Source organism: Chamaea fasciata, unplaced genomic scaffold (assembly GCF_029207755.1).
Source record: "Chamaea fasciata isolate MVZ Bird 193981 ecotype frontalis unplaced genomic scaffold, bChaFas1.0.hap1 SCAF_4, whole genome shotgun sequence".
NCBI lineage: Eukaryota > Metazoa > Chordata > Aves > Passeriformes > Sylviidae > Chamaea > Chamaea fasciata.
Window position 1 is genome coordinate 5,193,520 of NW_027094089.1, and position 26,037 is coordinate 5,219,556.

The 26,037-nt window shown below is 35.4% G+C and overlaps 1 protein-coding gene across 4 annotated transcripts in view; it reads right to left on the minus strand.

Annotated features, from left to right (window-relative positions):
* The window catches only part of AP3B1 (adaptor related protein complex 3 subunit beta 1), a 155,669-nt gene that overhangs the window by 93,975 nt on the left and 35,657 nt on the right, over nt 1–26,037 (minus strand). For all 4 annotated transcript variants that reach the window (XM_066180771.1, XM_066180772.1, XM_066180770.1 and 1 more), the window contains exons 7-9: nt 19,961–20,140; nt 3,543–3,704; nt 1,317–1,414 (exon numbers count right to left, since the gene is read on the minus strand). In XM_066180771.1, the coding sequence (XP_066036868.1) occupies nt 1,317–1,414; nt 3,543–3,704; nt 19,961–20,140 (440 nt within the window). The remainder of the gene's footprint in view (nt 1–1,316; nt 1,415–3,542; nt 3,705–19,960; nt 20,141–26,037) is intronic.

Genomic DNA, 26,037 nt, shown 5'->3' on the forward strand with positions numbered 1-26,037 from the left:
AATAGAGAAATCATCACACCCATTATCTCCTCTTACTCAAAGCAGCCTAATAGCCCTAAGGTAATTACAGCTGTTGCTTACAAAGAAAAGTGATAATAGAGAAGTACTTAAGATCTTTTAAACCTATTTTATGTAATTTTTACATAGGTGCATGGCAATAGTCAGCTACACATGATGAAACATGACTGGAAATTGCTATGAGATGCTCTTTCGGGCACTCTCACCCTAACTAGATTATAGCTTAGTTGACATTAATTTAAAGGCCACAGGCAAATAACTTCAAGGGCAAGCTGCAAAAGCTTATTTCAAAGTGGCTTTAAAAGCAAAAGTGTTTCACCCAGAAGGGTAACAGAGAACAGAAAAGCCATTCAAGACAGAAAAATCAGAAGACTAGTACCATTTAAGGTACCAGTTGAGATACAGGAAAGAAGTGACTTCTTTTAATGAAACCTGAGGATCAACAAGCAATAGACCACATGCAAATAATCCTTTCAACCTGTGAGTATGAGTTCAGATCTAAAAACTAGACAGGGAGGAAAAACACTTCCGTCAGCAAATATTGGCACACTATGCAAAAACTGTGAAATACAATTGAAAAAATAGAACTAACAATCTTACAAAATGTAGCTGACAAGACCTTTCACAGAAATGCAGACAAAATACTATTGAAGATAATGAAGTCAAAACAAAACGTTCTGAATTAAATATAAACTTGTCCTTTAAAAACCGTCCAAAGACTAATGAAACACAGAAGATGCAGCAGTATCAAGTGGCATTATCAACTTTAATACATATGTTGTCTCCTTCCCCTGAGATACTCAAAAGTTAGACATAGTCCTGAGTACTGTGCTCCAGGAGACCTTCCCTGAGCAGGGAAGTTGGACTAGATAATATCCAGTGATCTGTTCTAAACTCACCCATTTTGGGATTTGTGTCACAGTGCAGGAAAATAAAATATACATTAGGAGACTTCTTTAGTGCTTGGGAAGACAGTAAACTAAGACAGAACTAAATTTCCAACCATTTTTAAAAAATCAAGATCTTAAGCAAACCAGTTAGTACTGACTCTATTTAAATACTAACTAAGCAGCCATGACTCTTGTCAGAACAAAAATCATAGGAATGAAATACAACAACCAATGATCCCCACATGGGATACCAAAAATGATGGAATTCCTTTTAGTGATCCTCATTTGTTGAGTGAAAGTGAGTATTACAGGACAATTTCAAAATCAAATTAATTGTGTAACAGTTCCATTCTTACAACTATGGCTAAACAAATTTGTACAAAGATGTAAAGTATGGACTTGACCTACCTGTTACTACGGAGTAAACGCACCAGTGACTTAGAGACAATACCAGCTTCAGATTTTGGTGCCAAATGCCAGTAAAGCTGTGCAACTGCCATTACCACCTAAAGGAAGAACATTCAGAGCAGCATGTTAACTTCAAATCATCATTCATATCTACCACATTTGCTTCAGACCTCCAGGACTATCAGCTCATTCTTCTTCAGAAAGCAAATCAAATATCACCTTGATACTCAGAATAACAAAGTGCAAATCAGCAAAGCAGACTGAAGAAGAACACTGGAATAAATATATTTTTACTAATTAAGTATCTTTACTTCCTTCCCAGTAAGTACTGTATGCCGTAATAAATAGAAGGTCTTAATAATAGGGACAAAGAGAAAAAGCAGTAGGTAATTTAAATCACAAACATAGTGATACCATCCTTGATAAATCAGTATTGATAACATCAGCTGTACCAAGTAATAAAGAAATATTCTTTACTAATTTTTCTAATTTGCTTTTCCTTTATTACTACAGGTTTAATATCACCTTTTATCGAGTTTCCATTCAAAATCTTTCATTCCATTATTCTGTTATTCAATTTATAAAACAATAGCAGCCTTTACTGGAAAATTTTAAACTATCAAATCCAACAGAAAGTAAAAGCTGCGGGGTTGTATACCAATATCCTGGCTAACAAAATTCAGAAGACTGAGACATAAGCAACTTAAAACCCATTATTTTTCTTCTCAAATTTTCTCATAAAGAGAAGGCAAAATATCACCTTCATGCTAGTGAGTCATGTTACAACCTTTTCTACAATACTGTCATAATAAATTCCCTGTTTCAAACAAAACAAATCATAAAGACTCCAAGTAAAGCCCCCATGGTAACACCTCACTTGGTATCTTAAATCTTAGTACCAATGAAACAAAAATTCATATCTAACAATAAAAAGCAATTAAAAACATCTAAAGCCAGGAAATAACTTTAAGATTTTTAGCAATATACCACAAGTATCTTTTACTGCTGTCAAAAAATACGAGGTCATACAGAAAGCCATTAATTAAATTAATAGCAGGTAAATTCTGGGAATAGTTTGAATATCCCCATAATTGCAATTCAAAGTAGCATAATTTTGATAACACTTTTTGAAGTGCACTTTAACATCTCAAATTTACTTTAATATCAGAAAGTTGATGATCATAAATGTCAGAATCAATAACATATTTAATAAAGAAAATTATTTATGGAATGAGGGCAATAACTAACTGAACCTCTTCGTGAAGTGGGACAGCAAACATATCAAACATACTTGTTCTTTGCAGAAAATTAAGAAATATCACAGACACTAAACAGTGATTTTTAGCAAAAATTTGTAAAAATTTAATCAATTTGTTTCCAAAATCTGCTGGGCGGGAAGATCCTAAATGATTTTGAGAAGAGTCAGACGTGAGTTGGTCTCAAAATACATTTCAATGGAGAACCATAACCTGATCTGTTTAGCTTATTAAGAATAGGTGGCAAGGTGACTTAATCATGGTGCAGTAACTTTTTGCAGTGATATGAATATTCATTATCACTGGAAGACTTTTCTCATAGGACATCTAGTCCTGATTAACAGGACAAGCTGAGGTTGGAAGTAACATTCTGTGATCTGATTAACATCACAATGATTCACCATGAGCATAGCTTTTTCCAGTTCTAAAAAGTTACCTGCATTTTAAAATTCTTATGGAAATAAGACACTATACTTATAATGCCATATCTATCCTGGAACCCTGCCAAGGCAACAGCTCTCGAAATGTGGTGTATAATTGTCTACTTTTAAAATATGAAACTCAAAACAAAGAACAAATTAATGAATCAATAACAACTATGATTTTCTTCGTAGATATGTTCCAATAAACTGTACCAGTTTGTGCCATCCTGACAGCTAAGAGTTTTAGCATTAAGAGCTACCTATGGTAGAGTCATCACATGCTATGTAAGTTGGATTCAAATGTTCTCATACTTTCTTCTAGTATTTTGTTTATCTGTGTTATTTGGAGCACATATCAAAATCAGTTTAGATATTTCACTTATAACCTTAGTTAAATTCAAAATAGATCCATCACACTTCTCCTAGAGTTACTAAAGGGTATTTTCACCAGTTCTAAAGAGGTGTAGATTTTATTCTCCAATCTTATAAATTTTCTAAGACCAGATACTTGTAGTTTAACATTTTAATCAAAAAGGAATTTGTCATACAGCAGCATTTCGGCTTTGAAGCAGGGGCTTTGTATTTCGTAACAGCATCCTGTGATCCGGGTCCATTGTGTAGGTGGTTTTCAACTTCTGATCCTTCTCTTTCTGTTCTTCATCAGAGTCATAGAAATTATTTTCACTATATTCATCCACCACTTCATCAACCTACCAAAAGACAAAATGACAAGGACATATATAGAATATTTGAATCAACAGGTTTTATTCATTAAGGAAGTGACATACAACAACACAGTTTCATGCAAGATTTATACATGTTTTTCAAAACAAGCTTTAGGCTTTTCTACCCATTTGCTCAAAAGAGTAGATGAACTGACATGAAAAAGAGCTTAACAGTATATACAAAATTTCCTTAGAAATAATTTGTACTGACAAATGAAATAAGTTTACTATTTCACAACCAACTATTTTAGGTATGCATATGGGCCTTTTTTGGACTTACAGCCTATGATCCAAAATTAACATTTCTGAAAAATACCTAGAAATGAAAATAAGACATAGGTCTTCAGAACACTTGGCCAGGCTGCCTGTCTTGGTCAAAACTCAGGTGTAGTGAAAGAATCCATAAAAATGTCTTCAGCAGAGGTAAGAAAAAAGGAGGAGCGAGGAAAGAAGTGACAATGAATTAAAATTGTAATTTTGTTCTGGTTTGTATTACAATTTGGAAGGACACAGAATTTTTTTAGAAAGGAAGAAATATGAAGGGAAGTTTCATTACCTGATGTCAATTTTCCTCTCAGTGTTTTACAGGATGCCTAACAAATTCATAGATACTTTATGCAATAGCAACTGAAGCACTTTAATTTCTTTCTCTTCCCACAATTCCTTGTGGCAGTCACATTCTAAACTAAAAACTCAGTATGCTATATCAAATCCACTGGTAAATGAATTCTTCCCTTGCCTACAGGAAAAGGCAATGTGAAAGGAAATTTTCTGAAGCGAGTGCATCACAACCTGCACTGAAGAACCTTCCTTTAACAGGAGGAGGATAATTCAATCCTCATTGATTCAGTCTTCAATATCCTTGCCTTGACTGCGACAAGACATGCAGATCAGTACTATTGAATTCGACAGGAATATTGAGTTTGAAACAGTATTTAACTCATTAATAACTGTTACAAATAAACAGCCTGAGCTATCATATTTCTGACTTCCTTTTTTTTAAGCATTGTTTGTTTGGAACATACTTGGAGGAGCAGAGTTCCAATAAAAAGCAGCATCTGCCTCTTATGAAAACACTTATTTTAAATCTGATTTAGGTCCTTCTTCATACTCCAACAGCAGAAGTATTAATATGATCTTCTCATAATCATATATTTTATTGCAATTTTAGAATATTCCTCTTTTCTCAGATCTGCTAAGATATGGTAGGAAGTAATTATGTTCCAGACAAAGGATGATGACAATACCTAGGGAAATTATTTTAATGAACTGAAATTCATCAAAATCAAGTTGATGAACTCCTAATTATTTGGAATTTGTGGTCACAAGGAGTACAGTATTGTAAGAGTAACTGTAAGAGTACTTGCAGTACTTTAAGAGTATTTGCAATACTGTAAATCTTGCAGTATTACGTGTCCTCTTTGTCCACTAAGATAAAGGGGACATGTAATACTGCAAGATTTGCACGTTGCGATGGATAGGAAAGGCAAGTATTATATAAGAGTCAGAAGACTAGGTTAAAAACCTGCAGCTCCTTGATGTACAAGAATTGTTATTTCAAATTCTATTAATCATCCCATACATGGAGAACAGTTACCAGACAATATGAAAACACTCAATCACTCAAAATGCCTTAAGACTCAAGCTGACCTACTGACTATATTCAATACCAGAGAGATACAAGTGTAAGTTTAGAATCATAGTATTATTTAGGTTGGAAAAGACCCTTCAGCTCACATAGTCCAATTGTTAATCCAGCACTGCCAAGTTCATCATTAACCATGTCCTGAAGTGCCGTCTCTACAATTCTGTTAAATATCTCCAGGGGTGCTGTCTCTACCCCTTCACCAGGCAGCCCATTCCAGTGCTTGACAACCCTCACTGAAGAAATTCTAATATCCAATCTAAATCTCCCCTAGTGCATCTTGAGGCCATACCCTCATCATGTTGCTTGACCCTGACCTGGCTACGACTTCCTTTCAGGTTATTGCAGTGATAAGCCTCTTTTCCTCCCAGTCACTCCTCACAGGACTCATGCTTCAGACTCCTCACCAATTCTGTTGCCCTTCTCTGGACTTGTTCCAAGACTTCAATGCCTTTTCTAGCATGAGGGGCCCAGAGCTGGACACAGCACTTGAGGTGTGGCCTCACCAGTGCCCAGCACAGGGGGACAATCCCCGCCCTGCTCCTGCTGGCCACACCATTGCTGATCCAGGCCAGGATGCCACTGGCCTTCTTGGCCATCTGGCACAGCCTGGCTCATGTTCAGTCACTGTCACCAGCACCCCCAGGTCCTTTCCAGACACTCTGTCCCAGCCCATGGCCCTGTCTGGGGCTGTTGTGACCCAAGGGCAGGACCCAGCCCTGGGCCTTGCTGAACCTCCCACCATTGGCCTCGGCCCATGATCCAGCCTGTCCAGATCCCTCTTCTTCATAAAGCAAACTGAATATCAAAGAGCCTTCCTGCCCTCCAGCAGATCAACACTCCCACCCGGACTGGTGTCACCTGCAAACTGCCTGAGGCTGTGCTCAATCCCTTGGTCCAGGTCATCCATTAAGGCATTAAACAGGACTGGCACCAGAAGTGAGCCCTGGGGAACAGCACTGGTGACCAGCCACCAGCTGGATGTAACTCCATACACTCCTCTCTGGGCCTGACCATCCATCAACTCTTTAAACCGGTGAATAGTACATGCATCCAAGCCATGGGCTGCCAATTTCTCCAGGACAATGCAGTGGAAAACATTTTCAAAGGCTTAAGTAAAATTCAGTTAGACAACATTTGCAGCCCTTCCCTTACCTACAAAGTGGGCTACTCAATCATACCAGGAAGTTAAGTTTGTAAAGTGGGCCCTGCCTTTCACAAACCCACACTGGCTAGGCTGGTCCTCAGGTTGTCCAGCATGTGCCATATAACAGCACCCACGATGACCTGCTCTGCATCCTCACTCAGCACCAAGGTCAAGCGGACAAACATGACAGTCCCCCAGTTCCTTCCTTGAACCCTCTGCGTAGATGGGCGTCATATTCACCAATTTCCAATGAACTGGAACTACAGATGGTTAACCAGGACTGTTGCTAAATGATGGAAAGTAGCTCAGGCTCTGGCTCCTTCACTCCCCACAGACTTTTGTGTGTATAAGTGGTGTAGCACACTGTTTCCCTTTGGATCATGGAGGCTTCATTCTCCTCTTGTCTGTCTTACAGATCAGGGGCTGGGCACCTCAAGAACAGTTGGTTTTACAATTATTGCCTTTGTTTCAGAAAAGGCACCTCAGTTTTTTCCTCATTCTTAATACTTTATTTCCCTGCAGTTTTGCTGGCACACCTTCTTACTTCTCCCACGATGGAACACATTCATTCTGTGATCACAGTGAACCTCCAACCATCATATTATCACATCACCCACCAGTCCTTCTCTGTTCACAAACAACAGGTCCAGCAGGGTGCCCTCCCTTGTTGACACCCTGACCAGCTGTGTCAGGGCTAATCTTCCAGGAACCTCCTGGACCGGTTCCTCTCCACTGTATTGTATTTCCAGCAGGCATTTGGTAAATTGAGAATGAAGACTACCGACTGTGAGACATCTCTCACCTGCCCACAGAATACTTCACCAGCCTCTTCAACATTTCATCTTCCTCTTCCAACTAGCTCAGAAGCCTGCATTTACCTTAGTAAGCAAGTCTGTTTTGGCATTCACTAGGCTATTCTTATAATTTCTGCTATCACTGCCTAGCTTATTTCTATATAGAACACAGTTCAAGGATTCTCTTCACTCATTTCAAGCCTAGGGAAAAAGCCTGAAACTGAATTGAGACACAATAAATTACTGCCAAAAATTCAGACTACCAAGGCAAAACCTCATCATAAGACACCTAACTGAATTGTTGCTCTGACCCCAGATAAACCTTGCAGTACAAGTACTGAAGCCTGTACGAAAGAAAGAGACTGGAACAAGCAGTAATTCTCTTCTGAAATGGCACAGAACTAGCTTCAGGGGGGCAAGCACAAGCAAAGAGTCTTGGTTCGAACAGAAAGGGAAAGCCTTGTGCAGAGACCTTATGAAGTGCCACCATGCTCAGCAATAGTGCTATTGTTGGTGCTCTGGAGAAGAAAAGCAACCAGAGTAGCATTACACTGATACTGGGCCTACATCATGAACTTCAGACAGAAAAAGAAAACTAAGTAGGGTATAATGGAGATATAAGTACTAATAAGATTATTATTTTTCCTGTCAGCAGTGGACTGAAAGTAAGACTCTTACACTGGGAGATGAAAGTCTTTCTGTTTTAACTATTAATTTAACTATTTAACTAATTAATTAACTATTGAATCAACAACTGACAGATGACTTCCTATGCACTTATCCTCCAATCTTCACTGTCTATAGTGCACTACACTAGACTGTGGAATATGCTTCTTCACACATCCATGAAGAAATGCTAAATATAGGTGACACTCAAAATTTTACTTTCACAGATGTCTAATTAGAACTCAGAGTGATAACCATTACATATTAGCACCTTTATCAGAAATAAAACCAATCCTGTGATCCTTTTTGACAAGGAGAGATAATATGAGAGTTCTAGGAGAAGATTCAAATGTTTCACTGCTTTCTGTTGTCATTTCAATCCCTTCAGATGCAGTTTCACAGTTGATTTAAGACTAATTAGTCCAGTAGAAGTTTGTTGTTTTGTTTGCTTTTTTAAAAGGATGTTTTATTTTCACCAGTAAAACTATCTGTCTCACTCTGTGGTCACAGGATCACTAGAACTACTGGATTTTCAAAAGCAGTAGGTGGGAAAGGGAGAACGGAACAGAAGAGCTGCAGTTGTTAAACTGCATTAAATGCATTCAACAGTTTGTAGTAGCGCATGATTTAATTGCGCAGTTAATAGCTTTTCTAAATGGCAAAATGACTAAAAAGTTCAGAACCCTGGGAGAATAAAATGATTAAAAACTGAGACCATACCATTCCAGACTACAATTTGCAAACAGCCTCTGTGCATCCCTCATCTACTATGGTTTATTTACAACAGAGAAGTGAGTATTTTAGTGTGGAAGAACATGCATAATTCTCTTCTACGTTATTCCGGACATACAATTCAGGGACATCTTCATAAAGTATTAACAGCTTTAATGAAGAAACTGATAGATAGCAAATTCCATTAGCCTGTTTTTAAAGTCACTAAGTAAATGAGCTAACACTTAACCGAGATTTTGCTAGAAGTTACATTTAATATGGCATAAAAGTTGAGAATGTGACTTCCATTTAGAGTAAAATACATTATGTGAATACCACAATTACCTCCAAACAGAGCTTCACATACCCATGTACTGAGTTAAAACAAAGCTTCAATGATATCCAAAGCATGAATACACAGTATTTTCCCACTTTGCCAGCCTTAATTCCATCTTGTATTGAAAAAAGGATCCAAATATTTGTATTTCTTGGTTAGGTATAAATGATTTGACGTTACAAATTTCAGTTTCTCTCCTCAGTTTCATATGGAAATACACTCGCTGCTTTCTTTTGATGTCTGTAGCAAAATCTTTGGCAACCAAGATTTTCACTGTCTTCCAGAGACCTTTCTAATATTTCCAAGAACTGTTCTCAAGTGAGTTTTGGATAAGCTTTGGATAAGATTTTGAAGGTAAGAATAATTTTGGTACTAGTCACTACTTGGTGAACCTGACTGCCATACCAAAAACTACTTCAGCCCACCAAGATCAGTATTCGCCCGCTGTATGAAGAACAGTTTCCTTTAAAAGGGAAAATGGTGGATAATCTATAGAATGGTTTGCTACTTATAGTATTAATGAGTTATATCTGAAATTTTGGTGCTGTATGTGAACATGCCTACATAAATCCTTCCACATGCTCCATAGATGAATTTCAGAACACCAGAACAGACCTATCATTACTCAGTAGATCAGCCGTGAGAAATTTCTGACAGAAGAGCAGACCTCAACCAACCACACCTGTTAACAGTAACATGCTAGTAGAACAGTAACATGCTTCTACTCCACATCTTCTCCACAACAGGAAATCCTTGAATATGATTCAGGTTTGTCAGAATAGGTAAAGCTTGACAAGGAGAATTGTTAGTGGTCTTAAAAAAAGGCACAACCTCATGTGATAAAAACACTTGAGACAGCAAAGTGTAACCAACATAATTTGCAGCCTGGATGGAGAGAGGTTTTAGAAGGCACAAGCAAAGTTTGACAAGTTTGCCTTGTTAAGCCAAAAGGAGTAGAAGAGATAAAGAATAAAAGGACCATATTCTCCACTCCGTAAGTAATATCCTCCTTTCAAGTACTAAACAGCCATCAAAGTGTACTGACTCCTTCTAAGGTAAGCTGCAATTTAAAAACAGTTGTGTGATAAAAAACCTGTGCTAGAGTGAATGGACTGCTAGAACCTAGTAATGACTCTGATGGCCCTCTAGAAGTAGGGGGGTATTTCAAACACCTAAGTGTAAGCCTCTAGTGGCATTTTATGCTCCCTTGAGCATGAGAAATCTGCATGGATCTGGCAGACTCTGAAGGTACAGAGCCTACAGGAGATCCATAAAAACTGAAGACTAGGAAGGGCATCTTGTAGCATTCTGAACAACACTGGACATCCAGACAGATCACAGAATTATCATATTGTAGTCTGTCTAAAGGTTAAAATTTTCAGATACTTACCCTTCCATAGGACAAAATTATACAGTAAATAATCAAAGTATTTTCCTGCTTAAAGATTTTCTTGAAAAATTTTTTGTTACAATGAAAGAAAACCATTTTCAACACTTAACAAACTCCTGATGCTCATGTATTAAGAATCCTTTCCATGGAAAGGAACAGGCTGGGGATTACAGGGCCAATGAGAAACACACTGGGTCATAGAACTAGGATGCATGTTACAGAAATGATTACAAACTGCAGACATTCCTGAATGGACAGAAAGCTGGTGTCTTCACTTTTACTAAACCAGAACAGTGTGTTCTGTGTGGTCTTGGACACAACGCATTTGCAGCTTTCAGCAATGAAGTTACTTATGAGAATTTTAGAAACTTAATTTATCCGTTCTGTCTCACAGAATATAAAAATATTCAGTTAATGAGGTAGTGGTCTGGGATATGACATGTATTTTAGCAAGCAAGAATTGCTAAGAATGCTTCCTGAACAAACAGGCACTCATAGGACTTCCAGAATGCAATGATTAGGTAGTACAAAATATAAATAATGATACATAGTCTATATTATTCATATAATTTATTGATACAAAATTATCACATTACCTAACATTGGATTCTATCAGTCTTCCAAAGACTGTATCTGTTGCTCCCATGCAAGTCTAAAAGTACATACACATTTTCAATTAAGTGAACAACAGTGGAATCAAAAAGCAATATAGATTGCAAGATCACAGTTATATCACTCTGATTTCCTTATATTTTATGATTTTTACTTCAATTATAACCATAGTCTATTCATTACCATTTGGATAAAGAGGTCAGAAAGAAAACCTAAGGGTTCAGTTTGACTTGTAGAATTAAGCACAACTGAAGCCACTGAAACAGACTTGAACTCAAACAGTACCCTCTTTCAAGGACCACTTTTCAGATTACTATTCAGAACTCTATTCAAATGACTGTAATGGAATTGTACTGAAAATGTAATATATTAACACAATTACACAGAAGATACAATATAAGTCCAGTAAATTACAATGAAAACTGCTAGTTTAGTTTTGAGTTTTTGATAAGAATTTTTCACACAATTACATTTGTGGATTTTAAGAGTTTAGCTATCAAAAAGAGATAAACATGCTTTCAGTTAGTAAAAACTGAAGTTTTAATGGAAATTTCCAGAGCAACTTTGAGTCATTTTTTGGTAAAAGGACTTGTATTTCAAGTCAGCTTACCTTGTGATATTAATCTCTGGAGTTGCATGTTTCATATCCAGCAAAACATTTTTACATTTCTTAAGAAAAGCTAAATTTTAATGCAGCTAAGGAACACACAATAAAATTCTGCTAGTTTGAGAAGATTTCATTTGCAATTCAAAAAAGCTTTCTCTATAAAAAAATCCAACTTTTAAAAATAATGAGCTTTGATACTTAAGCTACACAAAGAAACTAAGACACCTACTCAGTCTTGAGAATCCAACTAAGGCAGGTGAAATTTAACATTAAGGCATTTTCATTTACATTATTCTTAGCTTTCTTCAGCATATTTAAAATTTACATGATCAACAATACATAAATCAAGTTTTATTTGTAGTTCACTAATAATACTATTATCTATACAATATGCTGTATAATCCCAGTTCAGATGAACATGTTTATTTCATTCTAAAAAAAGCCTCTCAATTTTCTGAAACAATATATGTAAAGTCATTTATTACCTGAAAAACTCCTCAAATCCTTCAATTCAGCCTTGCAGAGGCTTTTAAAAACTCACTTAGCCAATAACATAATTTCTAAATATAAACTTGAAAAGGTAATGAAATAAAAGCTTAATGAAAACTAAAAAACCCCCAAACCTAAACATTCTTAAGAAAATCCATATTCATGAAAGTTTTATAGTACACCCCTGTGACAAGAGCTGATGCTTCTGTGGAAGTAGGGGTCTGAGGACCACTGAATATTAATTTTTCGTCAGTATGTGACAACTGCAATAACATCTCTGCTAAGTAACTCCAAAGCAAACTAATGTGAAAACTGAAGGAGTGATCATTCTCATTTCTCTAAGAAGCAGAAAATAAGTCTAGGACTGGTATCTAAAAATAGGTGCTAAGACTTAAACATGCTGCAGTAATTAACATCTTTCTTCCACAACCTCAAATGTGCAATCACTGTTGTAATAAAGTCCTGTGACACTTGCAGATAGAACTAAAACAATCCATTATGATTTTTAGATCAGTTTCATTTACTCAAAACAGTTTCATATTCCTCAAAACAGAAGTGAGACATAAAATAGCTTAGTCTTACCAAGAGAAAACCCTTCCTTTCAATAGTGTTTGGAAAAGGCACAATGACAATGCAAAGACTAAGAAATGCAAAGCAAAGAACAGAAAAAAACATTTAAAGCATACAAAAAGAAGAAAAAAGTACAAGAAAGAAAAGGGATAAATTAAACATGTAGAATAAAATTAAGGAGGAGCAAAGTTGAAGGGAAGAAAAAAGATACCATTTGCTTCTAGCTAAAAGTTTACCTCTTTTTACTCTTAATCCAAAAATTAAAGTGGAATTTGGAATTAGTATTCAGATGTTTGGTTAAATGTTCGACCTGTTTTTCAGGTTAAAATTTAATGTCAATTTAAGTATCTGAAGAGGCAGTATAAGACATCACTACAGTAAGCAAATATGAACCAACTGCCAAACAAAAATATTCTTCCATGGGGTTTTGCAGTAAGTGAACCAAAAAAAAAAAAAAAAACAACAAACAAACAAAAAAACCCAAAAAAACAAAAAACAAAAACAAAAACAAAAAACAAAAAAAAAACCCACCTAACCAAACAACCCGGTTAATTGTTAGTTAATTTGGGCCTGCAACCATGAGGATACGACATGCTCTAGAATTAGTAGTCACCACCTCTCACGACTTACAGACAGGGCATGCAGGGACAGGGATGTCCCAGACCTTCAGAGCTGCACACCACTCATGGTGCAGTTCCTGTACAGAACTGCAATAGCTACCAGTGCTCCTCCTGTTCTAGTGCTCCCAGTACACCCTCCAGTTACATCAAACCATGCATACAACTTAAAGTAACTCAACTTCCTTTTCTCTCAGAAAAAACCACGATTTTAAAACGTAAATTCAGTTTGAACATTTCCCATATCTGGAAACACACTCATACATTTATTTTCATTTTCATGTAGCTTTAGGATTCTTTACAGCTACTAAAATGTTTATCCAATATTTAAACAATATTTGGACTACAGCCATAGCTCAATACATTAATTAGGAGACTCAAATTTTTAAAACACAATATTATCTTAAATTGTTGAAAAATGATAACTGTACCTGTCCTTAGATTGGCAGTCTGAAAAATGGCAGTTTGCTACCCCTTAGCAGAGAGTCTGGCATACTCATTTAAACATCATTAATAGCCATTAAATCCTGCATTACAGATTTTTTTTTTTCTTCTCCATTGTAATGTCTAAGGAGTCAAAGAAGTTCAAAGCATCTAAAAACATCTGCTGATTCACTTTAGTGGTATTCTCACACTAACAGCTGGTGGTGCATTTATTCTATTAATAAATGGATATGCTGTTATAATTCAAGCCTCACCTCCACTCTTCTTGGTACTTGGTACTGGTACTTTTCCAACCATAAACTGCAACAAACTTGGGCATACACTATAAAAGAGATGAATGCCCCAAATAATTTGAAGTTTTTTTCAGATTTACTAGTCCCATGGTCCTTTAAAGAGCTGCCACAAACAATCAAGAATTCCACCTGATATTACAAACAGAGGAAGTATACAGGCTCAGACTCAGGAGCCTAAAGCTTTCTCAGAGCAGAAGTCTGACCTCACACACATGTTCCCTCAGACAGCAGAAAAAATTAAATAAAGGTTTATTTTCACAAAGTAGCTAAACAAGTTTATTTTACAATTCTTCTAATTATCCAGAGAAAATCCTGGTACAATAATGAAAAGGCCACAAAATTTACTAGACCGAGTAATATTCTACAGACAGAAGCCCAGAATAAAGTTCATGAGTACTGTGGCATGCAGGAAGGCCTTAAAGTAATCTAACACAGCATTCATTTCATACAGTTTACATTATTTTCTATGACCAAATAGCATTCAAATGGCCAAAACTAAAGCTAGAAACTTTAGTGGCTCATGAGATGATGGGGATCTGCCACATCTTATATTTAAATGAAAAGTGATTAGCAATTACACAGTTCATACTTACATTTCTACAAAAATATTTGTTTCCTTCCAATTAATTTTTGTCTCCGTAAGTCAGAGAAAATGATCTCGCCAGAGATAAAAACAATTTTAACACCTTATTTGCAACAGATGGCTAGAAAGTCTCTTATCCTATATATAGATAATAAAAAGAAACTCAGGCTCAGTCAAGAAGATGAGACTACAGTACTGCATGGAAATATGAAAACTTTGCTGGTCAAATTTGTAGGAAAAGAAAGGGTTTCTTTCTTCATTTGAATTGATACACATGTCCTAGAGAACCTGCCTAGAGAGATTCTACTCACTGCTGCTGTTCCACTGCAACTCTGTAATGGGTCTAATAGAAACCACAGCAATACATTCTGATGCAAAAATAAATGGCATTTTTATCTGCACCCTGTACTTCTGTTATTCCAACAGTTAAGTGCTGAGCAGCCACAAAACAAAACAAATCAGGAAATTCATGTGCCCAAAATTTAATCCTCTTTTTAGTTTCTCTTCTGCTGGATTAATTTTTTTATCCAAACTTTCCACAATCAGCTTCAGGTAGTTTGTTATAAATTTATGCACTAAGTTATTCTCATCTTACTAAGTATTACACACAAAAGGAAAAAATAAAATTGACCTAACAGTAAAACAGCTAGCCAGTCCATTTTATGCCCCAAACACTTCACTAAATATCTTAATATAAGTGAATCTTATCTTAAGCATTAACCCCACCTCGTGCCTATCTAAAAGAACCTGGCCAGAGTACTGTGCTCTGATAAAAAGGGAAACTGTAACTGAATCCAGACTGCCCCAATTCACACTGAAGATTCTGATGGATATACTAAAAAAGGAAGAAATAAGCAGCATAAGTCAACTTCATTATAAACTAGTTTTCCTAATTTAATTTTTTGCTCTTAGCAGCCAATTCAGGGGGAAAGAGAATTCTCTGGTCTCACAATCTTTTAGGGCAAGGGAAAAAATAAAATTTAAAATTTAAAAATCAGCAAGAATATCACCTGGTGTTTATCTACAAAAAAGCTTCACTGAGATGATATGTTAAATAAGTAATACATACCATGTCATGGTGAATTTTATCCTTAAAGATTGAATGCTCTTCTGAATATTTCTTAAATATGCATCTATGCCTCCTTACTGCAGAAGAGCATGATAAAACTTGTAGATCCTCTACTGAGTTGGAAAACAAAAGAAGGGAAAGGTGTATTCTAGCGGATTAACTATTAAATTATGATTTACATATGAAATATTTTTGAAGTATTTTAATGTGTTTAATTTTTACTGCTTTATCTAGGTAACGCAGTTAACTGGAGGCTATTACCCTGAATATACCCTTCCCTCCTGTTTACAGCTTCTAAGCAGAGGATTCAGAAGTTTTATTAAGCTCTGCAGTAAACCAACAGAACTGATTCAGGATGCTCATTACTGTTAACAAATTCTACAAAAGTAAAGGATGGACACTATTTTCTGTATGCAGTGCTTGGAGCTTCATCATTCACAGTTAGAGTTCCCTCACTGCATACCCTAGCAGAGAGAAAAACAAAAAAATAATATATCTAAAGCAGTTTTAGATACTGCTGGGCTGTTTTAAGCAGCCATTAGACACTGAATTCCATCAGACATAACCATGACCTTTATGGCATACACAAGAACTCATAACTAAAAGACACTGTAAGAGCACGATCTCTGAGAAAGTACTGTAAGAGCAGGAAACATAAAGCATTTAACAAAAGACAAAGAGATCATAGAACAGCTGAGGTCAGAAAGGACCTCAATATTTTGTCAGAACAATCAAGCAAAATAAATATTTTCAATCTGTTTCTTCCTGTAATTACTGAGAGCTGGGCTATTTTCCATAATCCATGCCTTTAGATACATAGACATTCGAATACTTAATGTTTTTCCCATAAAAGTTCTTATTCTTTCAGATTGTTTTCTTCATGCTTAATCTCCCCTTCCATCCCACCCAGCCCAACAATTATGCCACATTCTGAGCACTTTAAACTGAGCAATACTTCAGTAATTAATCCTAAGATGTAAGCCTGAGACATGCTCCTCCTAAATACTTATCAGGAGCTTTGTGATGATTGAAGCCCATGACCAATCTGAATTCACCATTCTTTTCCAATCCTTACAGAACACCAAGAGTTTATTTATGTAACCTTCAACTGTCTGGGATGAAGCTGAATGGCCCTGAGAGTCACTGATTTTTTGCTAGACTACAGTTCTTAGCTCCACCTCGCTCTGTTTAAAGACTGTAGAAACTTCTGATAAATTCAACTGTTTTTGGGAGATGCCCTCCTAAATGTCACACAAGTTTGATGGTAAATCTGTGTACCAGGACAGCAGCAGTAGTTCCTACCTCCTCATCATCTCCTTGCAGAAACCGGGATGGCTGCACACCTTGAAAATCAGTTCCTGAACTCCTAGACTGCAACTCAATGTATTCATGAACACTACCAACAGCTTTATTTTACCCATCTTTATGTACTAGGCTGAAAACTGTTATGGTTCAGGAGGTATTTACAAACAGCTTGGTAGCCCCAGCAACTTCTGCAACAGGGGCAGGACACATTTAAGCTGAAAGGCATCACAGTTTTATCTGCTATCAAGTATTTTACTTCTCAGAAAACCTGGAATTGTTCTTGGCTGGTTTTAGTTATTTTTACTCCAGAACATCAGTGTCTTGCCTCATTTCAGCTAACACATATTAAAGTTGAATACATACAGCTCATACAGAAAAAAGGTTATTCTGAAACTGCTATTTGCATGCAACTACTCAAAAAGCACCTCCAAGTATTTTAAAACAAATAGGATAAACCAAGGACATTCTTCCTTACTTCATTCACAATTAGAATAGAAAATTATACCCTTCAAAGAAGATAGAAATAGGAATAAAAAAACTAAGTAGTCTTGGTTAATGGGTAATTGCAACAATTTTAAGCATATTGCTTAAAAAAAGATCTTTCTCTGTAACTGATAATTATTCAAAATTTTTTTTAGATTTCGAAAAGCTTAAGAAATCAGTTCCAAACATTACACCATTACTTGCTAGGAATTAGCTCAACTTAAACAAAAGCAACATATGTTCCTCAAAAAAGGGAAAATTTTACTGAATAAAAATGCAAATATGCATTTTAGCAGCCTTGAATTTATTAATCTGATAGGTTTAATTTCCATTTTCCTGCATCAGCTTTATTTATAAAGTGTCGTGCCCTATAAATATGCTGTTATTTTCTATAGTCAAGCACCCTCTTAACAAATCTTCTCATTAATATGTAAATTTAAAGTCAATCGGTCTTCTTCCTGACAGCGCCATGAATTCCTAGTGCACTGTATAATCGGCTTTGACTTGGCATCCACTATTTATCATCAAAGATGTCAGTTAGAAAAATTATGGAAAACGCACTGCAATTGATATGACTGCAATCTACTTTGTCAACACTTAATTGTTCTTCAAATCATACATTTACATATAAACAGCCTAAATACTGATCCATAATGATGCAAATAAACTAAATTAAAAATCTCTTCTACTGCACAAGATGGCCTGTTGTATGATGAGTTCATTTAAGAATGTATTGACAAAGGCATGCATTTCAACTAGCACCACAAAAAAAAATCTGCTAATTAAATTCCTGAGTAGGTAGACAAACTAAATTTTACACTGAAGATCTCGAAAGTGAAAACAAAGTGTTATTAATACTACACTACTGATGACTAATTTTAGGTTGACACAGGCAGTATTGTCACACAGTCTTCTACATTCCTGGAGCAGAAGCCACAGCAGCAACTGTCATCCAAGCAGTTTCAGTGAAAAAAGAATTAGAGTCTTAAAGAAACCAAATCCCATCAAGACCTCCAACCTCTGAGTCCAAGACAGGAGGTCATCCTCCTCTTCAATGTTCCTTTTGTCCAATTACAGACTAAAACTGGCTGAGACATATCGTGGGACTGTTGCTTTAGGTAAAGTAGATTATCAATTTTGATTCGCTCTAAATGTCAGAAAGAAGAATGCAAGTTGCCTTCTTCCAATAATCATCATGTAATAAACACTGCCTCAAGGACATTAGGAAAATATATAACTTAAACGTCTCATTATCTAAAAATACTTTCCTTATTTTAAGCAATTTTCTGGGAAGACGCGTTCTTACAAACAATTTAGTTTTCATCAAAAACGAAAAAATGGTGTTTCAGAATCTAACCAGTAGCACAGAAATATGATTCTATTTCAGACATTTTTGCTATATTCATTATAATCCCTGTTTTTTGAAGAAGTGAATATAATCGTAAACTAAATTAGACTGAACTGTTTGTCCAAATATATCTCCTTATCATTATTTTCAGACAATAAATTACACATATATTAACACAGAATGGCACTGCATTTCCACCTCTTTTCCTAGGCAAAGGATATTAAAAGACAGTTAAAAACAACTCAGTGATAGAGTGATAGTTGGTGTCATTCCCTATTCCAATGCTGAACAAGAAATCTTTAAAAAATTGCTAATGTGCTACTTATAAATGACACTAAACTGCACTGAAATGCACATTTTTAAACATGAAAGGGTTTCAAATTATATGGTAAAACTTAACACTAGAAACATTCCCAAGCCTTTAATAAACACAAACAACCAGAGCTGTGGAGCAATTTTAAACAGTTCTTTCCAGAAGTATTCTGTCTTTTAATTTCTTATTCAGAGTCAGATCTCTATTAAACCAATGTTAACAGCATAAATTTCTTGAGCTAAGTCCTTTTTTACTGTAAGAAGTGCCAGAATTTGTGTCTTGAACACCTCTTGTTATAAATTTTTAGAAGTATACACATATTTACCCAACATAAATGAAAATAAACACATCATTTTTTTAAATTTCACATTTCAGATACGTATGTTCAAGTCTTCACTTGGTGCCCCAGCACATTAACAAAGCCTAAACAAGTAGTGTATGTCATGCAGTGATACTGGGTATCAACAATAAAAGCAGAGTCTGTCCAGTTTCAGGACAGAATGGCAAACATTTCCAGTTTTGGCTCATGTAAAATTGTCTAAAGCAAAAAGCAAATGGCTCAAAGAACCACAGAATAAGGAGTCTCTCTGCTGCCCTCAGGGTGAAACAGTTATACCCTGGAAGGAGAATTCTCAGGCTCTAAAGAAAGGTACATGCCTTGTGTTAGTGAAATCTTAGAGTCCTAAAACTTATGTGTTAGATCTCTATTTTTATTAAAGCCTCCATATAAATGCATCTTAAAAGACCAAGTAAATCCAACAGTGGAAATAATCCAGAATGCAGGCTCAAAACAGTAATTTAAGAAGTTGCAAACTTACCTTCCATGGACTTACAAACTGAGTACGTGCATACCGAGTTAACATGTGGATTATAACAACTTGACCCCACTCTTCTACATCAACCAGCAAGTTACAGAGCTTTCGGTAGTTCTTGTGAATCAGATCTATTCTGTCTGGACACACTTCCTCAAATGCCATCACCACACTCCCAGCCACCAGCTAGAAAACAAAACATAAACAAGAAGGTCAGTATTAGGTCTACAGTTAGACCACAAGTGAGAATCAGAACTGATACTTGCAGTTCTCAGCACTTTCAAATTATTTCTATTCAGCAAAAACAAACAAAACAGCAACAACAAAAAATAAGCTAACAGAAGTGGTATCTTATTTAAAATAGAATTGGGGTAAGGTTATTAGAACAGAGAAAACACTTGCTGTTTCTATTGCACACATAAATCTTAGCTCCCAGCCCTGAAGACACAGTGCAATGTAAGCATAATTCTTTTTTCTTACAGATTTAGCTTCCAAATAAATTAACAGAAACCTTGCAATTAACTCAGAAGTAACAGGAACCACCAAGAAGTAAAACATAAGCCCAGCAAGACCTTTTGGGATTCTATCAACACTGGCCTGATCAAAGTAAAGAAGAGCCGGGCCAAGTTCCCTAGGCATTACTGGAATTCAAACTTCTCTCTCAATATCGCAAAATTAACTGTCATAGAAAATTTCATAGTCAGAATTTCATGAATACACTCCTCCCTATCCCCCTACCCCAAAAAACGCATGAAAACCAGCAATAGAATAGAACTTTTCTCCAAAGAATGCAAAATATCTGCATATTGTTCAGCACTTCCTTAACAGTGACATCATTGCAGAAATGCATCATCTATATTCTGCCATGTTCTCATACAATTTTTTGCCTTCATAAGAAATATCTCTTTATTCATGCACAAACATCATCATGCTACAACCCCAAAATACCTTTATTTTTACGAGAAATTAAATAAGATTATCAACATTCTAACACCTCAATATTATTGAAACTTTCTGCCTGGGTATTTCCTTTAAAAATAACGGGAAGAAATATATATTGGGGTTTCAGTTAAAATTCTGTCAGCAGGTTACTTTAACTGCGAGAAAAGATCAAAAGCTGACCATGCCTTATAAGGACATATAATTGTGTGCCTGGGACTAGTGTTCTTTCTCTTCTAATTGCTTTAATTAAGATTTGTTTTGTGTCAGAGTACATGTTAAGTCAAATAACTAAAACGATGATACTTTAAATGAAGCAGCTGATATGTATGCAGTTAGCATGCATGCAGTATAGCCTTCTGGCAGCAAATTAATGTCATATTCTATCTGAGCACTAGGGATCTGCATTTCAACCTCTATAATTTCCCCAATGACTTAAAGTAAGCAATTAAATAGAAGTGCAGTTTATTGAAATGGTACTTTTTGAGAAATATTAAATACAATGATATTCATATGTTACGTTTTTCTCCCTGTGTTTGGCTGACATGTGGTTTATTAGTATGCGCTCAACATTACAATTGAAAGAAAACAGCTCAGAAGATAGTCTTGCTATTATGCTAAACAAGTCTCAGGCTCTGTGGGGATTTTATGAATTACCAATAAGAATAAACGTGAAGTTGCATTTATTGTCTCCAGCCTCATCCACATACTGGTACCTGCTGGTCCCAAAAAGAATGCAATTCATTCCAGGGAACAAAATCTGATTATTTGATGGAGCTAAATACACTTTACATCTAAAATAATTTGCTGTATCATAGAAAAAAAAGGCTCTTTTTTATCTGTTATTGTAATAAACTTTCTTCTTAATAATGTGCTGCAGCAGTAACCTATCTGTAATTAAAAATAGGGGCAAGTTGATGCTAAGGTGGGTGTTCAAAGCACAGCAGAAGGCAGTGGTTAATCCCAGAAAAATCACTATCTGTCCTGAACATGTATTCATTTAGACCACAGAAGCTGAGACGCTTTCCCACTGGAAAAGTGTGAAGTCCCTTTATCAGGATGGAGAACTCTGAACTACAATTAAGCTCAGCCTGCAGAGAACAACATGATAGAATTGAAGTTTTAGAAGAAAGAGATAATACTTTAAGACTACACAGAGAGACTTTTTGTAGGTCACTGTTTCCTATCAGAGACAAGAGAGATCGACACACATCAGTTTATTACTATCAGAATAGTCACTGTCTAATGTTAAAAAATACATTTCTTTTAGGTTCATAGGTGAAGGTCAACAGAGACTTCCAACAGTCATTCTAGAGAAAGTACCCTTGTCTTTTACTCCCAATAGTTCAGTACACATATTTTGCAGTATTTCTCTTCATTTGGATATGATTTAGTTTGAAAGCTGACACAAAATACATATAACACTAACTCAGATCATTTAAAACTGACAATATATCCTATAAACACTGCTGGCTTTTTAAAAACTCAGTAACTATGAATAAAACACAACAATTTAATACAAAGAAAGAGTCAAAGTGGAATACAGAAATTCTAAATAATAATTCTAAAAAGTTTCAAATTACATCCATCTCCTATTCAAGTTTTCAATGACCATGCTGTCACTTGTGAACACTTAAAAGACATTTAGTAAAAAAAATTGAACATACGCAAGAGGTGCAATGGGTAAACAAGCATTTTATTCCTGTGGCAAGTCTTTAGATTTACAAGTTTATATAGAAATAGCCACCCATCATGACATTATGAAGATCATGTCTCTCTCCCCATTATTGTATTTTCTAAAATTAGGCTTTTCATTTGAAAGTGGAAAAAAAGTAGGAATGTGACAGACTGAAAATGCACTGGTAACAAGCAGATTTCTCTGAGAAAATCTCTTCATGCTTCCTTAATAAGAGATTATTTTCTAGTCTACACTGTTTCCCCTACAGTATGATCCTACTATATATCTAAACATCAGTGGAACAGCTAATAATCTTTGTTTATTAAATGCTCAACATTCCATAAAAGTATTTAAAATTAAAACAAAATGATTCAATCAGAATATAAAACCAAAAAATATCAGTTTCTAAAAAACAGTCAGTTAATTTCCATCTCACTGTGTCAATAGTACCTTCTAGTATAAGGAGAAAATATAAATCACCCCAACAAAACTAGCAATGAGCTCATCAAATTCAAATGCTGCTTTCCATTTATGTATTTTTTATATTAAAGCAATAAACATGGTTCATTTGTCTTCCACTAGGTGCCACATTTTTCTGTGCTGTTGCTATGAACTTCAGCCATTAGCTGTGCACCAAGGTAAACTATATGAACCATCAACAAAAGTGACACCCAATCTATGGAGTTCATATTTTCTCCAGATTATCTATGCTAGTTGACAAGCTGGTAATGAAAAAAATCACACTAAGCAAATGGTTCCTCTAATAACAATAAATTTTCTATAAAATTATGAAGGGTACCAAATGTTTCCTTGCATCTATTTTGTCATGGATTCTAATTAATGCTGCGAAAACCTGAGAGTGCTGGGTCATCACAAGAAGTGCATCGAGGTTTGATTGATAATACAGTGCAAGTTGGCCCATGCTGCCAAGATTCTTCTCTCTTAAATTAATGGCCACCCCACCTGCCCTAATCATTCAGCCCAAATGATATTCACCTTCTTATTTCAATTTTCTGGAGGCAAGGAAAGTGGAAAAGATCAGTCATTTATCTTCTAATAGCTGGATAATAGATCTATCACAACAAAACATCCGCACAAACCAGCAATTTTTTTCCACAAAATTGAAGCATTTACCATCATTAAATCAATAAGTTAAGAAAGCATTGTCTTACCCACACATTTGGGTACTAAACTAAAATACTACATTATTAACTGAAAACTTCTGTTAAAAACAGGAGTGCCCAACTTTCTTTTCCCATTATGCCCAAATACACTGCTTTAGTGTAAGAGTAAAATCTTCATCACAAAGCCGCCACCAATTCCTAGGATGATTTTTTAATCAAAGGAATGTAACTGAGAAAGAATCTGCACTTCATCTAGTAGTCATACAGTCTGCAAAAGAAATCTCTATACTCAAATTTTTGCATCTATACTCACATATTTACATAAGGTCTTTTGACCACCAAAATGGAGTTAATACAAAGTTACTTATTATTATTACTAGTAAATTATCACACCAGAACAGAAAAATAAATTCAGCGTAACAGAGGTATGCACCCAAACAAAATAAAATCTGATCAAAGCTACAGACATAAATCAGCAATAAATGTGGGCATTTTTAATCATCCATACCACCACATCCCAACTACATTCTGCCTTTCCTTGATTGATGTCTTTAATATACCTGGGATACTTCAGACTGGGATACTTTCTGGAATGCAAGTCACAAGGTTTTTTGGCTTTACAGGTTTGGATAACAGGCATGATTCCTTTTCATTGCCAACATGGATTTTATTTTTCTTTTACCTGCTGTAACTCAGATATCATTAATGAATTTGATTTTCATTGCTGTTTACACAGCATAGTAAAATACACAGGCTGCTAGCTACAGTCCTCCACAGTATCTTTTTCTTCCAAAAGAAACTTAGGCAACAAATTTTGCCTTAAACCATACGCATCAGAGCCAAGTCATCACTGAATATAAAAAGTAGAATTAGAGTGAAGCAATGCAGAATCGACTAAAAAGAAAAGGCAACTAGTCTGCTCTAAATCACCCAATTCTACTTTCATATATGACTAGGCATATTACTTTCAAAGAAAATCACTTTAGCATAGAATACAAGCATGCTCTTATCTTCCCTTTTACATAAAATTGCATCAACTGCTCAACTACCTAGAATTACTAGAAAAACAAAAGGAGCAAGCTATACATGCTTATCAAAATGTGAGGCACTTGTAAAGCAAGGGTAAAAACTTAACTAGGAGTTTATAAGCCTCAATAATAAAAACACTTCTAAACATCTGTTTAAAATTTAAATACACTTACAGAAAATCACAGATTTGTTGATAGACTCTAATTCCTAGTCAGCTACCCTGAATAGGGTATGTTAACAATGGTTTGCACTTGATAATTTTGTATTTTACATTAATCAAGAGCTTGTGGTCTAATTGAGTCTTTGTGTTAAGACACTCAAGGAGTAGAATGATTTTTCATTTATCTCACCAGAAATTTTAATGAAGTGCTGGGTTAAGGTTAGATCTCATCTCATTTTAAGTTTTGCTTACCTCAGCTTATGTTAAAATTTATTACTGATTGAGACCTAAAAAAATAAACACATCCTATACTGTCTAAAAAAGGGCTTAATTTTACTATGGTAAAATTCCCCTCCAGATAATGTCTTGCTACTTCAAATATAAAATTACTCTGGGTAATTGAAATACATTGTGTCTTTTATGACGTTAATGCATTAATGACACACAACACTGTGTTCTCTCTGAAAAAACTTCCTGGTTTACAGAAATTTAGAGGTATCTGTACTTCATAGCTATTCTATCTCTAACACAGAGATTATGCCAGTAAGTTTCAAAAATCCTGTTTGAGGTCAAATAGCTACAGAAAATAAACAGATTTTGAGTAAAAGTTTACTTCTCACAGAAGTGCAGTCTCAAATATCATCTGAATAATATTAGACTGTTAAATACATAGTTAATGTTACTAATTACATTCTCCCTCCAAACATGTCCAAACCAAACGGATTAAAAAAAATCAAATGGCTTAAAAATTAAAAAATATCAAAAATTAAAAAATTATAATCAAAATAATCAATAATCAATCAACAATGTATTATCTCAGATCCAGTGGTTAACATACAACATATTATTGCTGCTCTGAGAATTATCCGTCCTTAAGTACATAGAAGTGCCAAAAGTAACATGACATTTCAATCAAGTGAAAAAAAGGTAGAAAACCACTGATTATTCAACTAAGTCACTAGGAATCTCTCCCTCTGGTAAATAAACTATTTAATGAACAAACTGATTTGCTGACAATAGATTAGAGCTAGCAGGAGATGACAACAAATGTTAATGTAAGAGAACAGTTCTGCGTTTAAGTAGAAGGAATCCAAAGATCAGTGCCAAGTAAACATTTGTGGCTCTAGTTCCACATTCTCACCCTACAAATTTC